The following is a 21,312-nucleotide window of genomic DNA, read 5'->3' as shown; positions in this document are numbered from 1 at the left end:
TAAACAAGAAAAACTGACTATGACATGTTTATAAGTATTTCTTTTCTGTTGGAGGGCTGCAGTGATATTTGACTTTGGGAAACTTTCTCCCATTTCCCTACTGCATCTCTGGAACTCAGACACTGTGATCTTGGGGTTCTTCTTTACCTCTTTCACCAAGGCTCTTCTTCCATGATTGCTTAGTTTGGATGGGCGTCCCGGTCGAGGCAGAGTTATGTCCGTCCCAAACTTCTTCCATTTAAGGATTATGCCCTTAAAAACCTTGAGTACTGCAGAAATTCTTTTGTAACCTTTGCTAGATCCGTGCATTGCCTCAGTTCTGACTCTGAGCTCCTTCAGCAGTCCCTTAGACCTCATGATTCTCATGTGCTTTGACATGCACTGTGAGCTGTGAAGTCTGATATAGACAGGTGTGTGCCTTTCACAATCAAGTCCAATCAGTTTAATTCAACACAGCTAGACTCTAATGAAGGACTAGAACCATCTCAAGGACCGTATGATATTTCAGTTACTAAGAATGTTTAAGAAATTCTGAAAAATATCTGCATTTCAGTTTTGCAGTGATGCAGAGTGTACATTAATGGCTGCAAGAGTGAAAATTTAAAGGGGTCTGAATACTTTCTTTAACCAATGTAGTTATATTCTTGTATGTAGGAGGTTTATTAAAGTTATATTCTTGAACATAGGGAGCAGTAAAAATAAAAATATGTAGAAACACAATTTAGGAGAATGCAATGAACATAGTAGCATATCTAACAACTTTTTCAGTGTGGATGGATGTACAAAAGTTGTGAGCCTCTAATTTTTGTAGATTGGGAACAAGATTTTAGTGGTTATGTTCTTGTACAAAGTTAGGTTAGTAGAAAAATGGGCATATTCTAGTACATAGTAGGCATTATTATATTAATTCTTTATTTATATAGCGCACACAGATTACGCAGCGCTGCACAAAGTGCAAATTGGTCCCTGTTCCCATGGGGCTCACAATCTAACCAACCTACCAGTAGTTTTGGAGGGTGGAGGGAACCGGAGTACCCAGAGAAAATCCCATGCAAACATGGAGAGAACATACAAACTTTTTGCAGATGTTGACCTGGGTGGGAATCAAACCCAGGACCCCAGCGCTGCAAGGCAGAAGCGCTACTCCCCTAGCCACCGTGCCGCCCTAAAACTATAGAATATAGTTTTATGTGAATCATTATTGTAGTTGCAGATATGTCATGGCTACATTAGACAGGAAACATCTTATCCTTGGGCTGTCACTAAAATGTACTTACGTGACTGCCTGCACTTTCATGATTTATGGGTTAGCAAACAAGATAGACGCCTACACAAGGCGTAGGTGACAGACTTATTGTAATGCAGTTTTCATAATTTTTGCTAATGACAAAAAAGCTTTACTACAGAACCTGTTTCCAGTGTCTACAATTCTGACTTACAGATGGGAAATGAGTCATTAGTAATCGCTTCAGTGTTCAGAGTATAATGTGCATAATATAAAGAGTCCTGATTTCTCATTGAGAGCTCATCAGCCCCAAGTCAGATCTTTCTTGACAAGTCTGAACTTTATCTCCACAGAGTCAGGTTTTGATCCAGCAGAATGGGGTGCTGCCCTCGAGGACAGGTACTACAACAACCACTCTTTTAAGGTAAGTTATTCTCATACAGTAGTCCATTTAGGGATCTTGCAGCCTGTAGTTGGGTACAGACTACAGAGCTTTAAATGTCCCTCAATATAAATGCACAGAGTGTGAGGCAGGCTCATTGTTAGATAATGTATAAATCTTATAATAGGAGACTGTACTTTTACATATGAGTTTGTGCACAATGTTTTCCAGGGTATCAATCGGGCAAGAAAAAAACCTGATAATCTTAAATTAACATGGTACAAAATTCATGTATTGGGAATTTATAACTCACTATTTTATTGTGGAAATTTCATAAACATAAAACCACATTTTAAAAAATGTAATTCATATATAGTAGAATCAATATAAAAAAATCAAAGTATGTATCTCACATCCAATAAAGTTTTCAAAATTCATAAAGCTGTGGTATATGTGAGAATTCCATTAGATGTATTTATATAAAGTGCATTTATGAGCTTGCCATTATAAGATGAATACATTATGCAACTGCTATTTTGAGATTCATTTGACTGTAGAATGATTATACATTTATGATTCAAAGAAAGTATTGCATGTTTATAGTTCCCATGTAGTCACATATGCCCTATTATAGAATATAGAAGTAAAAGGGTGGGCGTCCTCTATAGGATATACATTTTCTGATTATAAAGTTTATTAGACCTCTGCTTGCTGTCGTTCTATAGGAAGCTCCATTGGTTACTGTGGATAAAATCTGTCAATGGTCTGATTCTTGATATGACAGCAAGCAAATATCTAGAAAATTGTAAAGGATTGATACAGAAAGTATATTGGAAAATCTTCAACTTCAACTTTTCATTACACACAATATTATCAAATATTTGCTGAAATTGGACAACCCCTCTAACAACACTGAGAGACATGTGTGTAGCATCAGGGCTCTTCAGTAAATGAGGGCATTTTTATCATCAGATGTATCTGAAACGCAGCTCCAACCTGAGAACTGATGTGATTTGGAAAATCTGCAAATTTCTTGTTCTCCACACACGCAGAACCCTGACATATGTCACTGAGCACACTGCTCCCTTCCAGCTCCAGCACAGCAGGAATAGAGTTTGTATCCGTCGTTCCTGCTGAAAAATGACAAGAAAAGCAGAGATAAAATTCCCTCTAAAGAAATCACAGTAAAATTAGAAATAATCATATTAACTCCTCACGTGCCTTTCAGAGTCAAGACTCACAAGCAATTGGTAAAGTGCAGACTAAGCAAATGTATCAAGTTACTTGTTAATTTTGTACGAAGGAAGCTTATTCAAAAACAGTTCAGCAGTATTGATAGACATAAACCCCTTAACTAAAGTGGTAGCAGCCATAGCAGCTGCTATGGGGCCTGTAATGTCAGGGGGCCCTGGCATCTGACCTGACAAACTAAAAAATTGAGGATGTACACCATTGTATACATGTTATGCTGCATATTATACAGCATAATATGTATATAATAGTGCTCATTTTCCACAGTACACAGTATGAATCGTTGGAGATACCAGGACTAGGGATCTCTCTAATTCCTGCCGTGTACTTCCTCCATGTGGTTAGCAGCTACTGAGTATACAAATATGTATATTTTCTGAGGGGTTGGGTGGCCCCATTCAGAAGTTTTCTATGTGGCTCTGCCTCTAATAGTTACACCGCTACATAAGCCATTAACATGACTTATGTTGGGGACTGGTGAGTTATATGTTGGATAAATAAATACAGTGCACAAATTCATAATACATTTTCTTCAAATAGGGCTGTGTACTAAATATGTTGCTTGGCGTGACTATTACAAAGATGGAGTAGTGTTTGTATTGTCTACACACATCCCCAGGGTCTCATCACCACCACAACAAGATTAACCTGCAACACAGGGACATTTTCCATTGCACATAAAGCCCCAAAGGGATTAACATCCTGTTGTGTCTGTGGAAGTTTCTTGCTTGATAAATATTGCCGTAATGACACTTTGATTTGATTGTAGAATCCAGAAGATGAGACATTCACTGCAAAAAATGAAAATGCCTTCTTCAGTCCAGTGGACATTCAGCTGTCTCAAGATAACTCCCCATCCATCCAAGAGAAAGACGGGGATGAACATAAGGTAGCATTGCAGAGGGCCAATAACTTGCGCATTTTTCTGAAGTGTTTAACTGTAGTGACAGCCTTCAGCATAGATCTGGAGCATAAGGCCCAGGATTGCCAACCCCTAGTGTAGGTCTAGGTCCTGGAATGTCATCTCTAGTGCAGGTCTAGGCCCTGGATTGTTATCTCTAGTACAGGTCCATGTCCTGGAGTATCATCTCTAGTACAGGTCCATGTCCTGGAGTGTCATCTCTAGTACAGGTCCATGTCCTGGAGTGTCATCTCTAGTACAGGTCCATGTCCTGGAGTGTCATCTCTAGTACAGGTCCATGTCCTGGAGTGTCATCTCTATTACAGGTCCATGTCCTGGAGTGTCATCTCTATTACAGGTCCATGTCCTGGAGTGTCATCTCTAGTACAGGTCCATGTCCTGGAGTGTCATCTCTATTACAGGTCCATGTCCTGGAGTGTCATCTCTAGTACAGGTCCATGTCCTGGAGTGTCATCTCTAGTACAGGTCCATGTCCTGGAGTGTCATCTCTAGTACAGGTCCATGTCCTGGAGTGTCATCTCTAGTACAGGTCCATGTCCTGGAGTGTCATCTCTAGTACAGGTCCGTGTCCTGGAGTGTCATCTCTAGTATAGGTCTGTGTCCTGGAGTGTCATCTATATTATAGGTTTATGTCCTGGAGTGTCATCTCTAGTACAGGTCCATGTCCTGGAGTGTCATCTCTAGTACAGGTCCATGTCCTGGAGTGTCATCTCTAGTATAGGTCTGTGTCCTGGAGTGTCATCTATATTATAGGTTTATGTCCTGGAGTGTCATCTCTACTACAGGTCCATGTCTTGGCATTCCAGGACACAGACCTATTCTACAGATGACATTCCATCTCTACTATAGGTCTATGTCCTGGAGTGTCATCTATAGTGTAGGTCCATGTCTTTGAGTGTCAACTATAATATAGGTCTGTGTCCTGGAGTGTCATCTATATTATAGGTTTATATCCTGGAGTGTCATCTCTAGTACAGGTTCATGTCCTGGAGTGCCATCTCTACTACAGGTTTGTTTCCTGGAGTGTCATCCTAGGAAGTCAGTAAAACTTTATGTCAGCCCCTAGTACATGTCAGTATTTCTGGGATTGAGTCTAGTACTGAAAGGACTGTTGCAGGTGTCATAACAGTTATATTAAATTTGCAGGTGGTTGAGGACAACACCTTCCCAGCACAGACTCAAGATGTAAGTGACAAAAGAGAAAGTTCACCAGTTTTAGAAAGCTCAGAGGACATTCCGGAGCCAAAGCATGACCCATCATCTCCCCACGTTGCAGAGGAAGATCACAAGGTATGAACACATGGAGAAGAACCATGAAATATTGATGAGCAAAGAATAAAAATGTGTTGTATAGAAAATAGAAAGCATATGTTAAGCCTCCTTAAAGCATACCGTCACCAGGAATGTTATTCTTAACCGGTAACAGGTTCCAATATCCTATGCTATTTTTATTTTAAAAATGCCTTCGTAGCCATTCAAAATCATCTCTGTACTTTATAAAACTTTATTTCACATTACCTGGCTTCCTACCAGCAATGTGTGTGAGTCCCTTTTGGGCAGCTACAGAACCCTGTGACTCATTTCCTTGATGCATTCTTCCTCTCCTCCTTACTCCTCCAGCTCCCTATGCTCTTCCCCTGACTGCTTAGCAGAAAAGAAGCAGAGGGAGCTGGATGAGCAAGGAGGAGAGGAAGAATGCATCGGGGATACTGAGACACAGGAAATTTCAGCTTTCCCCCCACCCCCTCAGGACAATCTGTTGTTAGGAAAACTGGTAATGTGAAATAAAGTTTCATAAAGTGCTGAAATTATTCAGAATGATGACAAAGGCATTTTTAAAATCAGCATATTATAGGCTTTTTGGTCCTGTCACCAGATCACTGACACTGACATTCTTGGTGAAAGGTTTACTTTAAAGCAGAAAAGTGAAGTCATGATGGGGAATAAAAAGTCATAATAAGAAAAACTTTTCCAACAGAGCTGTAAATCGCACCTCTGCAGAGGCACTGTGACTCTTTCATCACCCCCTCCCCATACCTGAATGCACATCACCAGATTGGGAACAAACTTTTATTCTCCGTAATGGATTTTACACATCTGGCATTCAGCGATCCTTCTCTAATGTCATTGCAGTTTAATGAAATGCACTTTCTAGCTCCTTATAAAATATGCATGACACTAGCGGAATTAGACATCTCAAGATATGCGTTGTTCATATTGCAAAAATGAGTAATGCCCTAAGAACAGCATTACTTAAAGGGACATTAACAAAAATATAGCTTAGTTATTATGGCCCTGCTGGATTTCAACTAGATCCACAGATCACATGCATTTCCATTTGAACTAAATGGTCCTGTTTAAATGGGATGTCCACTTTCAGCACATTCCAGTAAATAATTTATATTGTCTGTGTAATGAAAAGTTATACAATTTTCAAATATACTTTCTGTATCAATTCCTCACAGTTTTCTAGATCTCCGCTTGCTGTCTTTCTGTCATAAAACATACTTCCATTAGATAAATAACGGTTTATCACACAGTGTAGTCAAAGTTGTGTGATGCTAGTGAGCTGTACATCTGTGGGACATCACATGACCATGGACCTGTGTTTATCTACTGGAAGTAAACATTGATGCTTCTTATAGAGAGACAGCAAGCAGAGATCTGTGAGGAATTGATACAGTAAGTAAATTGGAAAATTTTATAACTTTTCATTACACAAACAATATTAAAGGACATCTATCACCAGATCTGCTGATATTTTAGATTCTTATGCCCTTGTATTTGAGAAAAAAAAGGGCTTTTAAATTATGCAAATGAGTCTGAGGGTCTCCAAGCTCCATTAACTCCCATGGAGCCTGTAGCCCCTCAAGCTAATTTGCATAATTTTAAAATATTTTTTTTTTGTAAAAGCCAGGGCATAAGAAGCTAAAAGAATAGCAGATCCTGCCAGATGGGGCACCCACCAGTATGTCAGTGTGCTTGATTTACTATCCTTGATCTGGTGAATAATTATTTGATGGAATGTGCTTAAGGTGGACAACCCTTTTATGTCTATTGTCTGTCTTTAGACAATTGTGGGCACATTTACAGTGCATGATAGCTAAACCTAGTGCTTTCTAGGATGCCTTTATTGAAAGAGAAGGGATGTTAGGTTATAACCCGAATTTATCCACATTTACATGTTGCAGCTCATATCCTGTCTGCTCCTGTTTTATTTCTTTAAATGGGATTTTCCATGGATCACAGGCTCACTTGCATTTCTGTTCTGTTACCCTTTAAACTAGGACACAACAAAAGGGACATATCCACTCTTACTCCTTTTAATAGGATAAATTAATTGTCCTCAGCATTTAATTAGTTACCCTTCAGAACTTGTACACTGACACAGTAACTAGAAGATCTCACAATGTGCATCATAAGCTGTTAATTTTTCTGGTCTTTGGACTGATGTTAAATGGGATCTCCTTCTGATTGGGTCATGAGTGGAGATGGTCTATAAATTAGCTTATATCTGGATCATTGAAATGGTGCTGTACGTATTAATGTAAAATTGAATCCCGCACACGGAAGGTGAGATCTGAGTCTTCATAGAGGGGGCAGTATACTGTACATCTTGGACAGACATATGTAGCCATAATTCTGCATATATTAATGTTTGGTATACTTGTCTACTGATGCTTATGTGATATTGGGAAGATCTGCGATCATTAGTTAATTATTCGTCTGCTGGTTATTTTGGCAGCTTGAAGACACAGACAGTATGCTGCGGGAACAGTCCGCTACTGTGATCCAAGCTGCATTCAGAGGTCATCAGGCAAGAGGAGGAGTACGGGAACTGAAGGAAAAGTCTGGAGAAAAGTGAGTTTAGTGTGAAGGATGCCGACAGACTGCGAAGAGCAGGAACAAGAACAATCTTACTATGCTACTGCCAATAGATATAGATACTGCAACTTTCAAATAAAATTCTTTTCTTTCTTCAATAATGATTGTACTACTATCCTTGTCTGTCCTTAAAGGGAAGCTCAAGCCTAAAATGAAAACTTCTATCTTTTCTCCCTTTTACGCGTGTTCCTTTCTTGCACATAATCAACGCTTTTTGTAGCTATGATATGATTTATATATTGCACAGTTTCTGGTTGTTATATACTTTCTCAGCAGCAAATGGGTGGTGGGTGTTTTAATCCCCTATGCCATTTCCCTTTCCTAACACAAGTGGCAAGTTTACAATAGTCTAGGAAAGCGCTGGTCTTAATCGGTTGTTTAGCTTTGACAAAAAAGCTTATTGTTTTTGTAATGGAAGGTCACACACTTTTCCAATATATATTTTATCAATTCTTCATGGTTTTCTAGACCACTGCTTGCTGCTATTCAGTAGAAAGCTTCAATGTTTTGATAAAAACTGGTCCATGCTCATGTGATGTCGTAGCTGCATGGTTTATTTAAATCATAGTGAGTAATCAGAGATGTGTGATATTGTCAGGGTTCTGGGTCTCTGTACCCCCTGGACCACCATGGGAGCGGAATGTATGTAGCACCTGTTCTTCACTAGAACCCGCCGCAAAGCTGGATGGTCTTGCTGCAGCGGGGTACCACCAGGTCGTTCCACAGGTGCGACTAGCCCGCGGTGGCAGACGAGGTTGCGGTACAGAATCGGAATCCAGGATCGAGGTCAGGAACAGGCACAAAGTCAGGGCAGGTGGCAAAGATGCAAAGGTCAGAGGACAGGTCAGGGAACGGCAACAGGAGATCAAGGCAGGCAGGTACAGGAACGCAGGGAACAACACAAGGGAGCTTTCTCTAAGGCAATAGAGCTCAAAGATCCGGCAGGGAATCCTGGGAACAGTCGGCCTTTACGGAAACCTGGGAGTGGCAGTGGCAATCAGCGGTGTGCTGGCCCTTTCAATTCTAGAGTGCCGGTGCGTGCGCGCCCTAGGGAGCCGAGACGCGCGCAGACCAGACCAAGCAGGACCATGGAGAGGTGAGTTTGATGCCGGGGCCGGGGGGCAGCGCAACAACAGAGAGGGGCACAGATCCCGGGGGCACCTGTGACAGATATAATGCACCTGTGTGAGATCACATGATCATGGACTGGTCTTTATACACAGGAAGTAGATTAAAAAGCTTCCTTTTGAATGTCAGCAAGCAGAGATCTAGATAATGTGAGGAATTGATATATAGGAGCAGATTTATCAAGTGTCTGAAAGTCAGAATATTTCTAGTTGCCCATGGCAACCAATCAGAGCTCGGCTTTCATTTTACCAGTGCTCATGAATATTTTAAAGGGGATCTGTGATTGGTTGCCCCATAAAGTTTGTTAGAAAACTGTATAACTTTGAAATAGTCAAACAATAACATGTATTTGCTGCAACTGAACAAACTCTTTAATTTGCATTCTGCAATTCACATTTGCCAGTGATAAGCAGCTTTCACTGTGATGTCGTAAACTACTTTACTTAATATTCATATGAGGCTGTACTATTCTGAGGTTGAGCATTGATACGGGACACCAAATCTAACATCTCAACTTGTATCATGATGCAATCTTTTTCATGATTTTCGGATTTGCTCTTGGCTGTCTTTGTATGACTGAGGCTCTGGATTCTCTTGCAGACTATTAGTATGGGAAATATTAACCAGCTTCTAGCTGTTGGCACTGCACATAAATGCAGGTCAGCTATTGTGGGACATTGGCACGTCACCTACAGTCAGTGCATACTTTTATTGCTCATGAGAGATCAGAAAGTGCATCCAAACATATGCAGCAAAATAATATATTAAATAAAATATTGACAACGAGAAATCAATAATGAAAACCCGAAAAAGTCATTTCTATAAAAAAAAAACCTACAGGAGCAGTACATAGATCAGAAAGTAGAGCACTTGGTTCTTTATTGGTGATTTCTACAGCATTTTGTAGTGTGGTATTTAGTCACCACTAAAATTTGGAGAAAAATATTACAGTAGTAATATTATTTAATAGTACAGATGTTTTATACAATTATTGTAGATGAAACATTGACATCACCAGAGGGCGCTGTTGTGAGTGTAGACTACAGTGGAATGTACCACTGTCATCAGAGAGAGGTGAGAGAATGAGAAAATATTTAACAATGCACTTAAAGAAGGATGTAACTATATGTTCTCCAGTACTACTCGAATTCTAAAGATTCAGCCCCTTATAATTAGTTGCCCATTTACAGATTTTACATTGGAGAATAAACTGCACTTCTCCAGATATGAATAATATTTTGCATAGCATTTTTTCTTTGGACCCTAAGGTGCAAGTTGAGTACAATACATGTTCGCACAATGTGCTCTTGATGACTCAAGGCTGTAAGGTTACCACAGCATTGATGTTACCTAGCAACTGCAGAAACAATTACCTAGCAGACAGTACCACTGTTACCATGGAAAGGGTTTCCAATGTCTAGTATCAGTTTAATGATTGCCTAGCAACAGAACAATGAGTGCATTAGCTAACTGTACAATTTTCATGGAGACTCAATTTACACGGCTCTGTAAACATTCAATGGTGGACTGTACTGTACATTTGTCAGCAAGCAAAATAGGTGTTATAGATCTTCTTGATCACAACTATGTATATAAAAAGCAGTTTATTTGCTGACTTTAACATTGTATATTTAATGCCTACTAAGAAATCTATTAGTAAACCCCCAAGGGGTAAGGGGGTACTGTATATAGATTTATATATCGCTCGTACAGCCAACACAATATCGATTAAGGTCAATACTACCAGAATAAAGAAATCTTGTTTTCTGTCTCCGTTCACTTACAGGACTGCATTCTGCTGCTTTTCTGTTAGTTCTCTGACTGCAGGGCCTTTCCTTATCTACAGATTTTGGGGCTATAAGCTGTAAGGGACTCTATTGTGTTCAATTGTTGGAGATGTAGTGTTTATGTATCACAATGTATAGTATGATACAGTACAGGAACCTATGTATGCTCACTGAATTAAAAGTAATACTTTATTGGAGTTTCACTTAAAATAGGGGCAACATGACCACTCTAGTGTTCCCAACATCTATAAATATCAAACAAAAAAGAGGATTATTTACCATTGTTTTTGTAGGGCTTTTTTGGCATAAAGTAATTAAAAAGTCACATTGAGTTTTTTTGCAACATTTCACTGGTAAAAAGTCTCACAGGACTATTTCTGCTACTTCATTGATCTGGCGTGCAATGCCGTGAAACACCATGCGATGGCAGATTCATAAAAAAAAGTCGTATAGACATTTCAGTACCAACTTTTTGTGCATTTTGTGACTTTTTTACATTTAAAAAAAAAACAACTAAAAACAAGTAGAGCATACGAACATTTATTAAAGGGCCAAATAACTATGATGGGTGATGGAGCTCTAAAAACAGACATAGAACTGTCCACAAGCAGCTGCCTAATGATAAATAACCCCCCAAAAGTATATCACTGTACTAGAGAAAAGAGGAATGGCTGCACAGTATTCTAGCCCCTGCAATGTAGGAGTTTCAGTGTGGGCCTCTATCAGGCAGTTTTGGTAGACACTATCAGGACCAGCACCAGCACTGGACAAAGCTGGGCAAGTTCTGGGACCCAGAGCTTCCATGGGGATAAGGGGGCTGTATCTAATGAATCCATAGGGTGTGAGGGGGGCTTATATAAAATAACCATGAAGGGCCTGTTTGGTATAATAAACTAAAGAACAGGAGACTGTTTTAGTTTCTGAATTTTTAATGCTGCAAAGGGGCCCAAGGGCCTACTGAAACCTGGAGGCGACCCTGGACAGTATACAGTGGAGATGGAGGAAGCTATGATATGCTATATCCCTCCATCAACCCCAAACGTGCTGTCTGGCTACTGCCTAAACTCTTTCCTTCAATTGATCTGACCCTACGCGTTTAATATAACATCTGTGATTTATCAGGGGTCAATGACACAACAGCAGATGCCAGCTCATACTATACTAAGCTTATCTTGTGCCTGGTACCCAATGCAGTGCTGGTTCAGCCAATGCTCTTCTACCCAGAACAGTGATACATAGCTTTTTTTGTCTTTGTTATTTATAGATGATTTATTTATAATTTTCCTCTTTTTTTGTGATATTCCAATAAAGTATTGATTTTATCTTTGTTATTTGTTCCCCCTTTCACTTCAGTAAGCTTACATTAGTTGATTATCAAAGAGATCATCATTTGTTGTGAAATAGGCACAGTGTCACAGTGTCGATAGGATCTAGCATAATCTTTCAAATTCTAAAATTCAACTTTGAGTATGCAGCTTTTAGTATGAATTGCCAGCAGTAAAGCAGACCAATGTTTATTGTTTAATTATAATAATTTATTATTTTATTTTATTGAAAAAGCTTTCCTTCCCACAATGATCAAAGTGTGGAAGAAACAAGTCTAGATCACACAGAAGACTTAGAACCAGAGAACGCAAGGACACTTCAAGAAGACATCACTCCACTACAAACTCCTCCCAGCAACATAAAAGAGGCTTTAAGTACAGAGGACATTTCTGGTGGTCATCCCCTCTCGGATGAGGGCCTAGAGGATCATGATGGAAAACCACAAGAGCTTCAGGATGAAATTGAACAGGAGGTTGATGATGTGGATAACTCATTCATGAAAGAAGAAGTTCCTGATGGACAACAAACTCTTGGTGAAGAAGTCAAGCGAGACAACTTGGCCATAAAAGAAGATTTGGAAAGTGAAGATTTTAATCAAGCTAATAATGAAGACGAACCCAAAGATGATGATAAACAAAGGGACATGGATGGTCAGAATATGACACAGACCATAGACCACACAGAAGAAAAGCAAGACGACCCAGATAACCTGGTCAAAGAAGATGATGGGGAAGATCATAATATACAAGTTCAAGGGGAAGAAAATATCGTAATGGAATCTCAGATTCATAATACAGTCTCAGAGGCTGAAGGGGAACCAGTTCTTTCTGACAAACCAGATGACAATGCAATACAAGAGGTGCAAAGCCATGATGATAAGACAAATGAAGAGCAACAAGAAACAGAAAACAAAGACACTGCAAATGAGGAACAATTAGAGGATAAAGTGGGAGAACCTATTGACAACACAACCACATTGACTGAAGAGCGGCAAGAAGACATGGAAGACCCAAAAGAAGAGGTAACATCATAGAATATTATAAATCTTCCTGTACCTGATGCATCTGTTTCAACTCCAGAAGTTGATTTAACTCCAGCCATAAAACAATCATTAGGAAATAATTTACATACACCGAAAGGACCTTGCACATCATAAATCCATGAATCTTATTCTTTTTGGAGGCAATGCTCTTTACTTTTTCTATCCTCTCTTATGATTCCATCTATGTTCAGCCAAAAGAAAATTAGATTTTTTTATATTCTGTATCATGACAAACAAATGTAGCCATCCTTAACTTGAAAAGTAAAGTTAAAGTGATTTTCCAATTAGCCTGGAATACCCTGGCCAGCAGAAATGCAGGGTAGAATGGGGGTAAAGTGGTAGTGGACACTGGGATGCAAAAACGGCTAACTACCTTCCTCTGGCTACCTGTTCCTGCTGCAATCTGTGGTGGTGTCTAGTTGATACTTCAAGCAGTAATGTAATCTTGTTTATAATTTAAAAGTAAGGTAATCCATAACCTCAGATGAATAACACAAAAACATATTCCACCAAAATGGAAAGATAATTTTGGAAAAAGTTAATTAGCAGCTCATTAGCATATTATAAACCATTTTTTAAGGAAAAGGAGACCATAAAAACCTTTTACAGGTTCTGCATCACTGCTTTATAGGGTATGGATCAGGCAGCAGATTTCCTTTAATGGGAATGTATCACAAATTTGACAAACTGCCAATACTGAAACATATCACTTTTTCTAGCCTGTTTCTATATTGTAGATTGTAGATTCTATATTGTTTTTCTTTCATTTTCTGCCAATAGCTATGGATTGTATGCTCTGTTACCAGCATTTATTGATATGCTTTTACAGCAGCTTTAAAGGAAACCTACCACTTCGGATAGGGCTTATAAGCAGCACATGCCATGCATCAGCTCAGGGTGAGCTGGTGCTGGCGCTTATCTCCGTTATGTTTTTAAACTGTTTTAAAGTGTTTTAACATGGTGCGCCGAGCGCAGACCTCGGTGCGGGGAAGCTACTTCCGATATAAACATTAATAAAGTGATTAAATGCTTTAAAACAGTTTAAAAACATAACAGAGATAAGCGCCGGCACCAGCAGCGGCATGTGCTGCTTATAAGCCCTATCCGAAGTGGTAGGTTTCCTTTAAGGTGCCTGAATGCTCCAGACCCGGATATGGAAAAGACCTCTGTTTTTACATTGTTGGTCACATTTGCTGATGATTAATTCATCAAGGGCAAATGATAAGTTGTAAATGTACACTGTGGTATTTGCTGTTCATCTGAGGTTGTATTTTCCTAAATTTTAGACCATTATATACCAATTGTTCTTTCATCATGTTATGATATATAAAAACATTGCCTATATTTCTTCTAACTCTCTTTTATCTATGTATACGTTCTTTTTCTACTGTGTCAATGCATTTGTATCTGCTCCTGTACTGTGCATTTTTCATCACTTTACGTGTTCTTTTTAAAGGATTTCACCAATACGATTATTTAAAATAAAAATTATTTATATAAAACATATCCCACAGTCCCTCCAGTATAACATGCACACATAATCCATAAAATAGTTCCCATCTATACTACTACTATACCCCCTGATCAGTCTAGGGTTACAGAAGCACCAGCTGATTCCTAATTTGTAGCTTATTCCGTCAATTTTGTGAGACTTGCCGGTTTCTCACTTCTCGTCGGTTATGTAACAGACAATATGTTGCTTGAGGTTTGGGGAGGGTACAGAATTGAATTTCCGAGTTATTAATTTAATTGGCAGCAGTGGGAATTGAAGCAGTGAGAGACGCTAAATTTGGGAGCGTGTTAGATGATTGTAGATGTTTGTTGGGAACATATTGAAGGAGGAAGTGACAAGCTGTCAGTCATTAAGAAGTTACAGGAATGGAAAGTTGAGTGGAGTTGAAATACATCAGGGCAAGTTTACCGACATCTCTTTTTCTCATGGCTCCATCACAGCAGCAAAGAAACATTGCAACATGTTACACTTTGCATAAATACTGTGGGGGGAATCTATCATACGCCGGCGCTTGGCTTTACCCTCTTGTTGTATCCGACAAGTGGGCGCTTCCCCTGGCAGAAATAGGGTAGGTCCGACCTGGCATAGTTTTGAGCAAAAACTTGCGAACGGGTGCCGGCGCCCCTCTACAACTCCTCCATGCCCACATGGCTTTGAAATGGGGTAGTCGCATAATAATTGCAAATTCATGCAGTATGTAAGAATTTACAGTGATAAATTATTTATTACAATAGAAAAAAAGTGTTCATGGGGTTGGGAACATATATACTTGTTCCTATCAATCTGTGAATTTATAACTTGGAATCATGACCTGTCACATGATGAGGTATCCTATCACAGAGTCCTATATGTGCCAAAGAAGCTTTTGACCCATGAACTACAAAGTAAACCCATGTCCATTACTTTTTTTTTTATCTGTCTTGTGATTAGATATAGGACATTAAAAAAACCAGCTGATTACAATATATTTATTATTATTACCCACAAACCCCTGCGCTGTAGCCAGGAGAAGAAAGAATAAATAACATAATAATAATGAAAATAATAATAATAAACCTATCCATGGCTCCAGGAATATGAAAGAATTTGTCTGACGAGTGTTCTCAAATGATCAGAGCCATCAGGATAAGGCCACCTTACTCATGAGAATACAGATTACACATTTTTTACTTTTTACTCTGAAATACTGAGTTTGGGGATTCATTTATTTTGGACAATTTAAATGAACATACCGTAAGTGAGTGGCCAGGTAGCCAAAATGTATCAGTTGATGCAGCTCCATCCTAGCACAGGATAATTTTACAAGGCCAGAAACAAAATAAAAGCATTTATTTTCCTACATATTCTTTACATCTAGGGAATTTTTCTTTATGTACTAGTTGTAGATTCCGACGTTGCCCTGGATAGTAAATAATTGGTCTTAGCTATAACTGAATAGAATGGGTTAACAAAAATATTTTATATGTATCTATCTCTCTCTTCTACTGTCTCTCTCTCTGACTTTCTCTGTGTCTCTCTGTCTCTGACTGTCTCTGTCACTGACCGTCTCTTTCAGTGACTGCCTCCGACAGTCTCTTTCAGTGTGCAGAACTGTTTTAGGTGCCCATGACAACCAATCAGAGCTCAAGTTGCATTTTTGAACAGCTGTTTATAAAATTACAGCTGATCTCTGATTGGTTTCCATGGGCAACTAGAACAGTTTTACCTCAGACATTTCTGATAAATCTCCCCCTATCGCTGTATCCCTATCCAGCTTACCTCACACATAAGTGTCTTATACTCATTGCCTGTAGTAGCCAAACAAAGCTCAGAGCTCAAATGAATGACCTGTGGCAGAACAGCAACCAATCACGGCTCAGCTTCCAACTGCCACTTCCACAGACCAGCAGACAATGGCTCCTGTATATGGTGACTAATAAGTGGGTTTTGGAAACTGCTGAGTGAAAATTTCGGCTCAAACCCTGGTCTAAGATGTTCCCTGAGTCACAGGCAACAACTGTGCAAAATTTGGTGATTGTAATTGCGATGGTACACATTCCTTTAGCAGACATGACATACACACACACACACACACACACATACACACATACATCCCCCTTTATATATTAGATGTGCACCTCTAACTGCTTCATACCCCCTCTTGCAACCCACACATCAAATATTCAATAAGACCAAATGGGTTGCACTTTACAAAAAGTAAGGAGCAAATGATCTTCTCTACTGTCAGCTTTAGAATTTGTTCTGAATAACATGGGTACTGCAATGGGCCTGCCTGCAGACATCTAATATTTAAAGCTGAGTGTATGTATGTCTGTGTGTATGTATGCATGTATGTATGTCCGCTAAAGGAATCTGTACCATTGCATTTACAGTCACCAAATTTTGCACAGCCGCTCTCTGTGACTCAGGGAATGTTGTAGGCTCAGTTCTGAGTCAAAATTTTCACCCCATGCATTCCAAAATTTGAGCTCTGATTGGTTGCAATGGGTAACTAGAGCTGTTTTGCTCTGACACTTTTGATAAATCTCTCCATAGACAAAGTGACATTTGGAGACAGAGAAAGACACTGGACCAACTATCCGAGACCGACAGTCACTAGAATGAAAGAGCCCGAGACAGACAGTCACTAGAATGAAAGTGCCCGAGACCGACAGTCACTGGAATGAGAGTGTCCGAGACTGACAGTCACTGGAATGAGCTTGCCCGAGACCGACAGTCACTGGAATGAGAGTGCCCGAGACCGACAGTCACTGGAATGAGCGTGCCCGAGACCGACAGTCACTGGAATGAGAGTTCCCAAGACCAACAGTTACTAGAATGAGAGTGCCCAAGACCGACAGTCACTGGAATGAGAGTGTCCAAGACTGACAGTCACTGGAATGAGCTTGCCAGAGACCAACAGTCACTGGAATGAGAGTGTCAGAGACCTACAGTCACTAGAATGAGAGAGCCCGAGACGGACAGTCACTGGAATGAGAGTGTCCGAGACCGACAGTCACTGGAATGAGGGTGCCCGAGACCGACAGTTACTGGAATGAGAGTTCCCAAGACCGACAGTTACAAGAATGAGAGTGCCTGAGACCGACAGTCACTGGAATGAGCTTGCCCGAGACCGACAGTCACTGTAATGAGAGTTCCAGAGACCGACAGTCACTAGAATGAGAGTGCCCGAGACCGACAGTCACTAGAATGAGAGTGCCCAAGACTGACAGTCACTGGAATGAGAGTGTCCAAGACCGACAGTCACTGGAATGAGAGTTCCTGAGACCGACAGTTACTAGAATGAGAGTGCCCGAGACCGACAGGGACTGGAATGAGAGTTCCAGAGACCGACAGTCACTAGAATGAGAGTGCCCGAGACCGATAGTTACCGGAATGAGAGTGCCCGAGACCGACAGTCACTGGAATGAGCGTGCCTGTGACCGACAGTCACTGGAATGAGAGTGCCAGTGACAAACAGTCACTGAAAGAGACTACCAGAAACAGTGACAGAGACGGTTAGTGACAGAGACTGTCAAAGACAGTCTATAGATTCATATAAAATATATTTTGTTAACCCATTCTATTTTGTTGTAGCTAAGAGCAGTTTTTTACTATCCCAGGAAAAGCTGGGAGCTACAGGTAGTCTAATATATAAAGCTGAGTGTATGTAAGTATGTATGCATGTACGCTAAAGGAATCTGTACTGTCAGGTTTACAATCAGTACATTTTGCATAGTCGCTCTCTATGACTTAGGGAAAGCCATAGACTCGGTTTTGAGCCAAAATTTTCACCCTACGCTTTCCAAAATCCATTTATTAACTGCCATATACAGAAGCCATTGTCTTCTGCTGCTGTGGCAGTTAGAAGCTGTGCCGTGTTTGGTTGCCATTCTGCCACAGGTCTCTGAAAGAGACTGCCAGAGACATGCAGTCACTGAAAAAGACCGCCAGAGACATGCAGTCACTGAAAGAGACCGCCAGAGACAGGCAGTCACTGAAAGAGACCGCCAGAGACAGGCAGTCACTGAAAGAGACCGCCAGAGACAGGCAGTCACTGAAAGAGACCGCCAGAGACAGGCAGTCACTGAAAGAGACCGCCAGAGACAGGCAGTCACTGAAAGAGACCGCCAGAGACAGGCAGTCACTGAAAGAGACCGCCAGAGACAGGCAGTCACTGAAAGAGACCGCCAGAGACAGGCAGTCACTGAAAGAGACCGCCAGAGACAGGCAGTCACTGAAAGAGACCGCAAGAGACAGGCAGTCACTGAAAGAGACCGCCAGAGACAGGCAGTCACTGAAAGAGACCGCCAGAGACAGGCAGTCACTGAAAGAGACCGCCAGAGACAGGCAGTCACTGAAAGAGACCGCCAGAGACAGGCAGTCACTGAAAGAGACCGCCAGAGACAGCGAGTCTCTGAAAGGGACTGCCAGAGACAGGCAGGTTAAAAAAACAATGAAACAATCTATAGATACACATAAAATATTTTTTTGTTAACCCATTCTATTTTGTTATAGCTAAGAGCAGTTATATACTATCCCGGGCTATGCCGGGAGCTACAGCTAGTATACAATAAAACAGATAAGTGGAGAACCTACCATGGGCACCACTAATTTAAGGAAGAAGCTTCAAATAAATGAGTAACAGTAGATCTTAGATCCCATCCAATAATACTCCCTCCATTGCCAGGGTTTTTGCCAGAGATCATTTCTATATTTTGTTCCCATTGTTCCCTAGATACCACTCATGGGCTTGCAACATCCATTTACAACACCTATCTAAAGAAAAAAGCCATTCCGACCAAAAAATGCAAAATACATATATATCTTTATTAGGTAATCAAATGATACACATTTTACAAACAGAAAACAGGCTGGTCACATAAAAAGAAAACAAGGACACTACACAAAATCAGACGAAGGCTAGCGCGGAAACGCGCGTCGGGGCTTTTGTTTCAGACGGCAGGTGAACCAGTAACAATGGGTACGTGCAATATGTTTGTTTTGCTGCTATTGCGATAGGCTGTAATGAATTCATGTGCTTCCAGAGCAAGGTATGCCCATTTAATGTATAGGCACTATGCCCTTTAAATATTGTACATTGATCCCAGATTACCTCAGAGATATTTCCTTTCTGGGCACACCTCTCTTAGGAGAGTAGCACCTATCCCCATATATCACCCTGCAGTATTCGTCTGATTTTGTGTAGTGTCCTTGTTTTCCTTTTATGTGACCAGCCTGTTTTCTGTTTTTAAAATGTGTATCATTTGATTAGCTAATAAAGATATACAGGCGGTTCCCTACTTAAGGACACCCGACTTACAGACAACCCATAGTTACAGACGGACCCCTCAGCCCACTATGACCTCTGGTGAAGCTCTCTGGATGCTTTACTATAGTCCCAGACTGCAATGATCAGCTGTAAGATGTCTGTAATGAAGCTTTATTGATAATCCTTGGTCCAATTACAGCAAAAATTTTGAAACTCCAATTGTCACTGGGACAAAAGCAAAAAATTGTCTAGAACTTCAATTATAAAATATACAGTTTCGACTTACATACAAATTCAACTTAAGAACAAACCTCCGGACCCTATCTTGTACGTAACCCGGGGACTGCCTGTATATGTATTTTGCATTTTTTGGTCGGAATGGCTTTTTTCTTTAGTTAGGTGTTGTATTTGTTTAAGCCAACCGCGTATGTAGGAGCTAACAATAGAAGTGGAGTATGATAAGGAGACCCCAGGGGAATATACATAGAATCTAGATGTTATTGCACTACTTCTTCCTCCACTATATATATGTGTGTAGCTGCACCATTGGTGTTAACATCCATTTACAGTAGATGCTGCTTTGCTTCTCTGTAAGTTTCGTACTATGCCACTATGTTTATGGGTGACCGACTATCCAATTTGTGGTGTTTATATCACATATTACTCTGTGTACACAAAAGTACAATGTCAAGATACCGAATTGCCAGTTCAGTCCAAAATTATGGCAGATTAAGTAGTGAAAATATGCCAGAGTTCTGTAGCCTCACACACAGGAGTACCTTAGGCCTCATTCACACTGCCGCAATATACGTCCCCCATAGAAGGCAATGGGCACACGGCGCCCTACGGGAGCGGTACAGTGCAGCACATGTGCGGCACCTTATCACTCCCTGCACCCGTGAAAAAATAGGACATGTCTTATCTTTTCACGGCATATGGTGCCGTGCACCATACGTCCCTATGGAGAGGGGGTGAGCAGCGCTCTCCCCCTCCTCTTCTCCCCTTGCGCTGCCGTGTGCCCGCCGTGCTACGGTACTAGTGTGAATCCAGCCTTACACTGTATTTATTTAATGTTTTAGGCATTTTCTGTGATTGGGAAGTCTTGCCACATGTCAGATCAGAGATATGAATGAACGTAGTGGAACATGTATGACAACGTCTACACAACATGCATTTTTTGAAAGTGTTAGCTAAGACAATTCTTTAAGGGGTTTGCCAATAAAAGAAAATTCTCAAATTGCAATCCATAGTTATGTTTACCCAATAAAGATACTTTTTGACCCCTTAATTTATAATTTTACACAGTTTTAATGCTTTTTTAGCTCCTATCACTCCCTAGGCTGGTCAGTGTAAGATTCCAGAGACTCTCTAAGCAGACGTATTATGATCCCTCTAGTGCTATGAGATGCTGGGTGCTGACAATGTGCTTAGATTATCAGGGTCCAGGTTTATATACACTTTTATTTAGCTTCTGAACTTTGTACTAGTATCTAACACATAGAAAAAGAGAGATCAGAGATGATGAGATCCATAAGATGGAGGTAAAACTCAATTCTATTCTCATACTATTACACTCTCAGCTCTGCTACATCTCAGCCAC

The 21,312-nt window shown here is 40.4% G+C and overlaps 1 protein-coding gene across 3 annotated transcripts in view; it reads left to right on the top strand.

Annotated features, from left to right (window-relative positions):
* The window catches only part of SPA17 (sperm autoantigenic protein 17), a 41,910-nt gene that overhangs the window by 6,624 nt on the left and 13,974 nt on the right, over window positions 1–21,312 (top strand). For all 3 annotated transcript variants that reach the window (XM_072156624.1, XM_072156626.1, XM_072156625.1), the window contains exons 3-7: window positions 1,579–1,649; window positions 3,628–3,747; window positions 4,927–5,070; window positions 7,526–7,641; window positions 12,141–12,927. In XM_072156624.1, the coding sequence (XP_072012725.1) occupies window positions 1,579–1,649; window positions 3,628–3,747; window positions 4,927–5,070; window positions 7,526–7,641; window positions 12,141–12,927 (1,238 nt within the window). The remainder of the gene's footprint in view (window positions 1–1,578; window positions 1,650–3,627; window positions 3,748–4,926; window positions 5,071–7,525; window positions 7,642–12,140; window positions 12,928–21,312) is intronic.

Source organism: Engystomops pustulosus, chromosome 6, assembly GCF_040894005.1.
Source record: "Engystomops pustulosus chromosome 6, aEngPut4.maternal, whole genome shotgun sequence".
NCBI lineage: Eukaryota > Metazoa > Chordata > Amphibia > Anura > Leptodactylidae > Engystomops > Engystomops pustulosus.
This window is presented reverse-complemented; position numbering and strand designations above follow the sequence as displayed.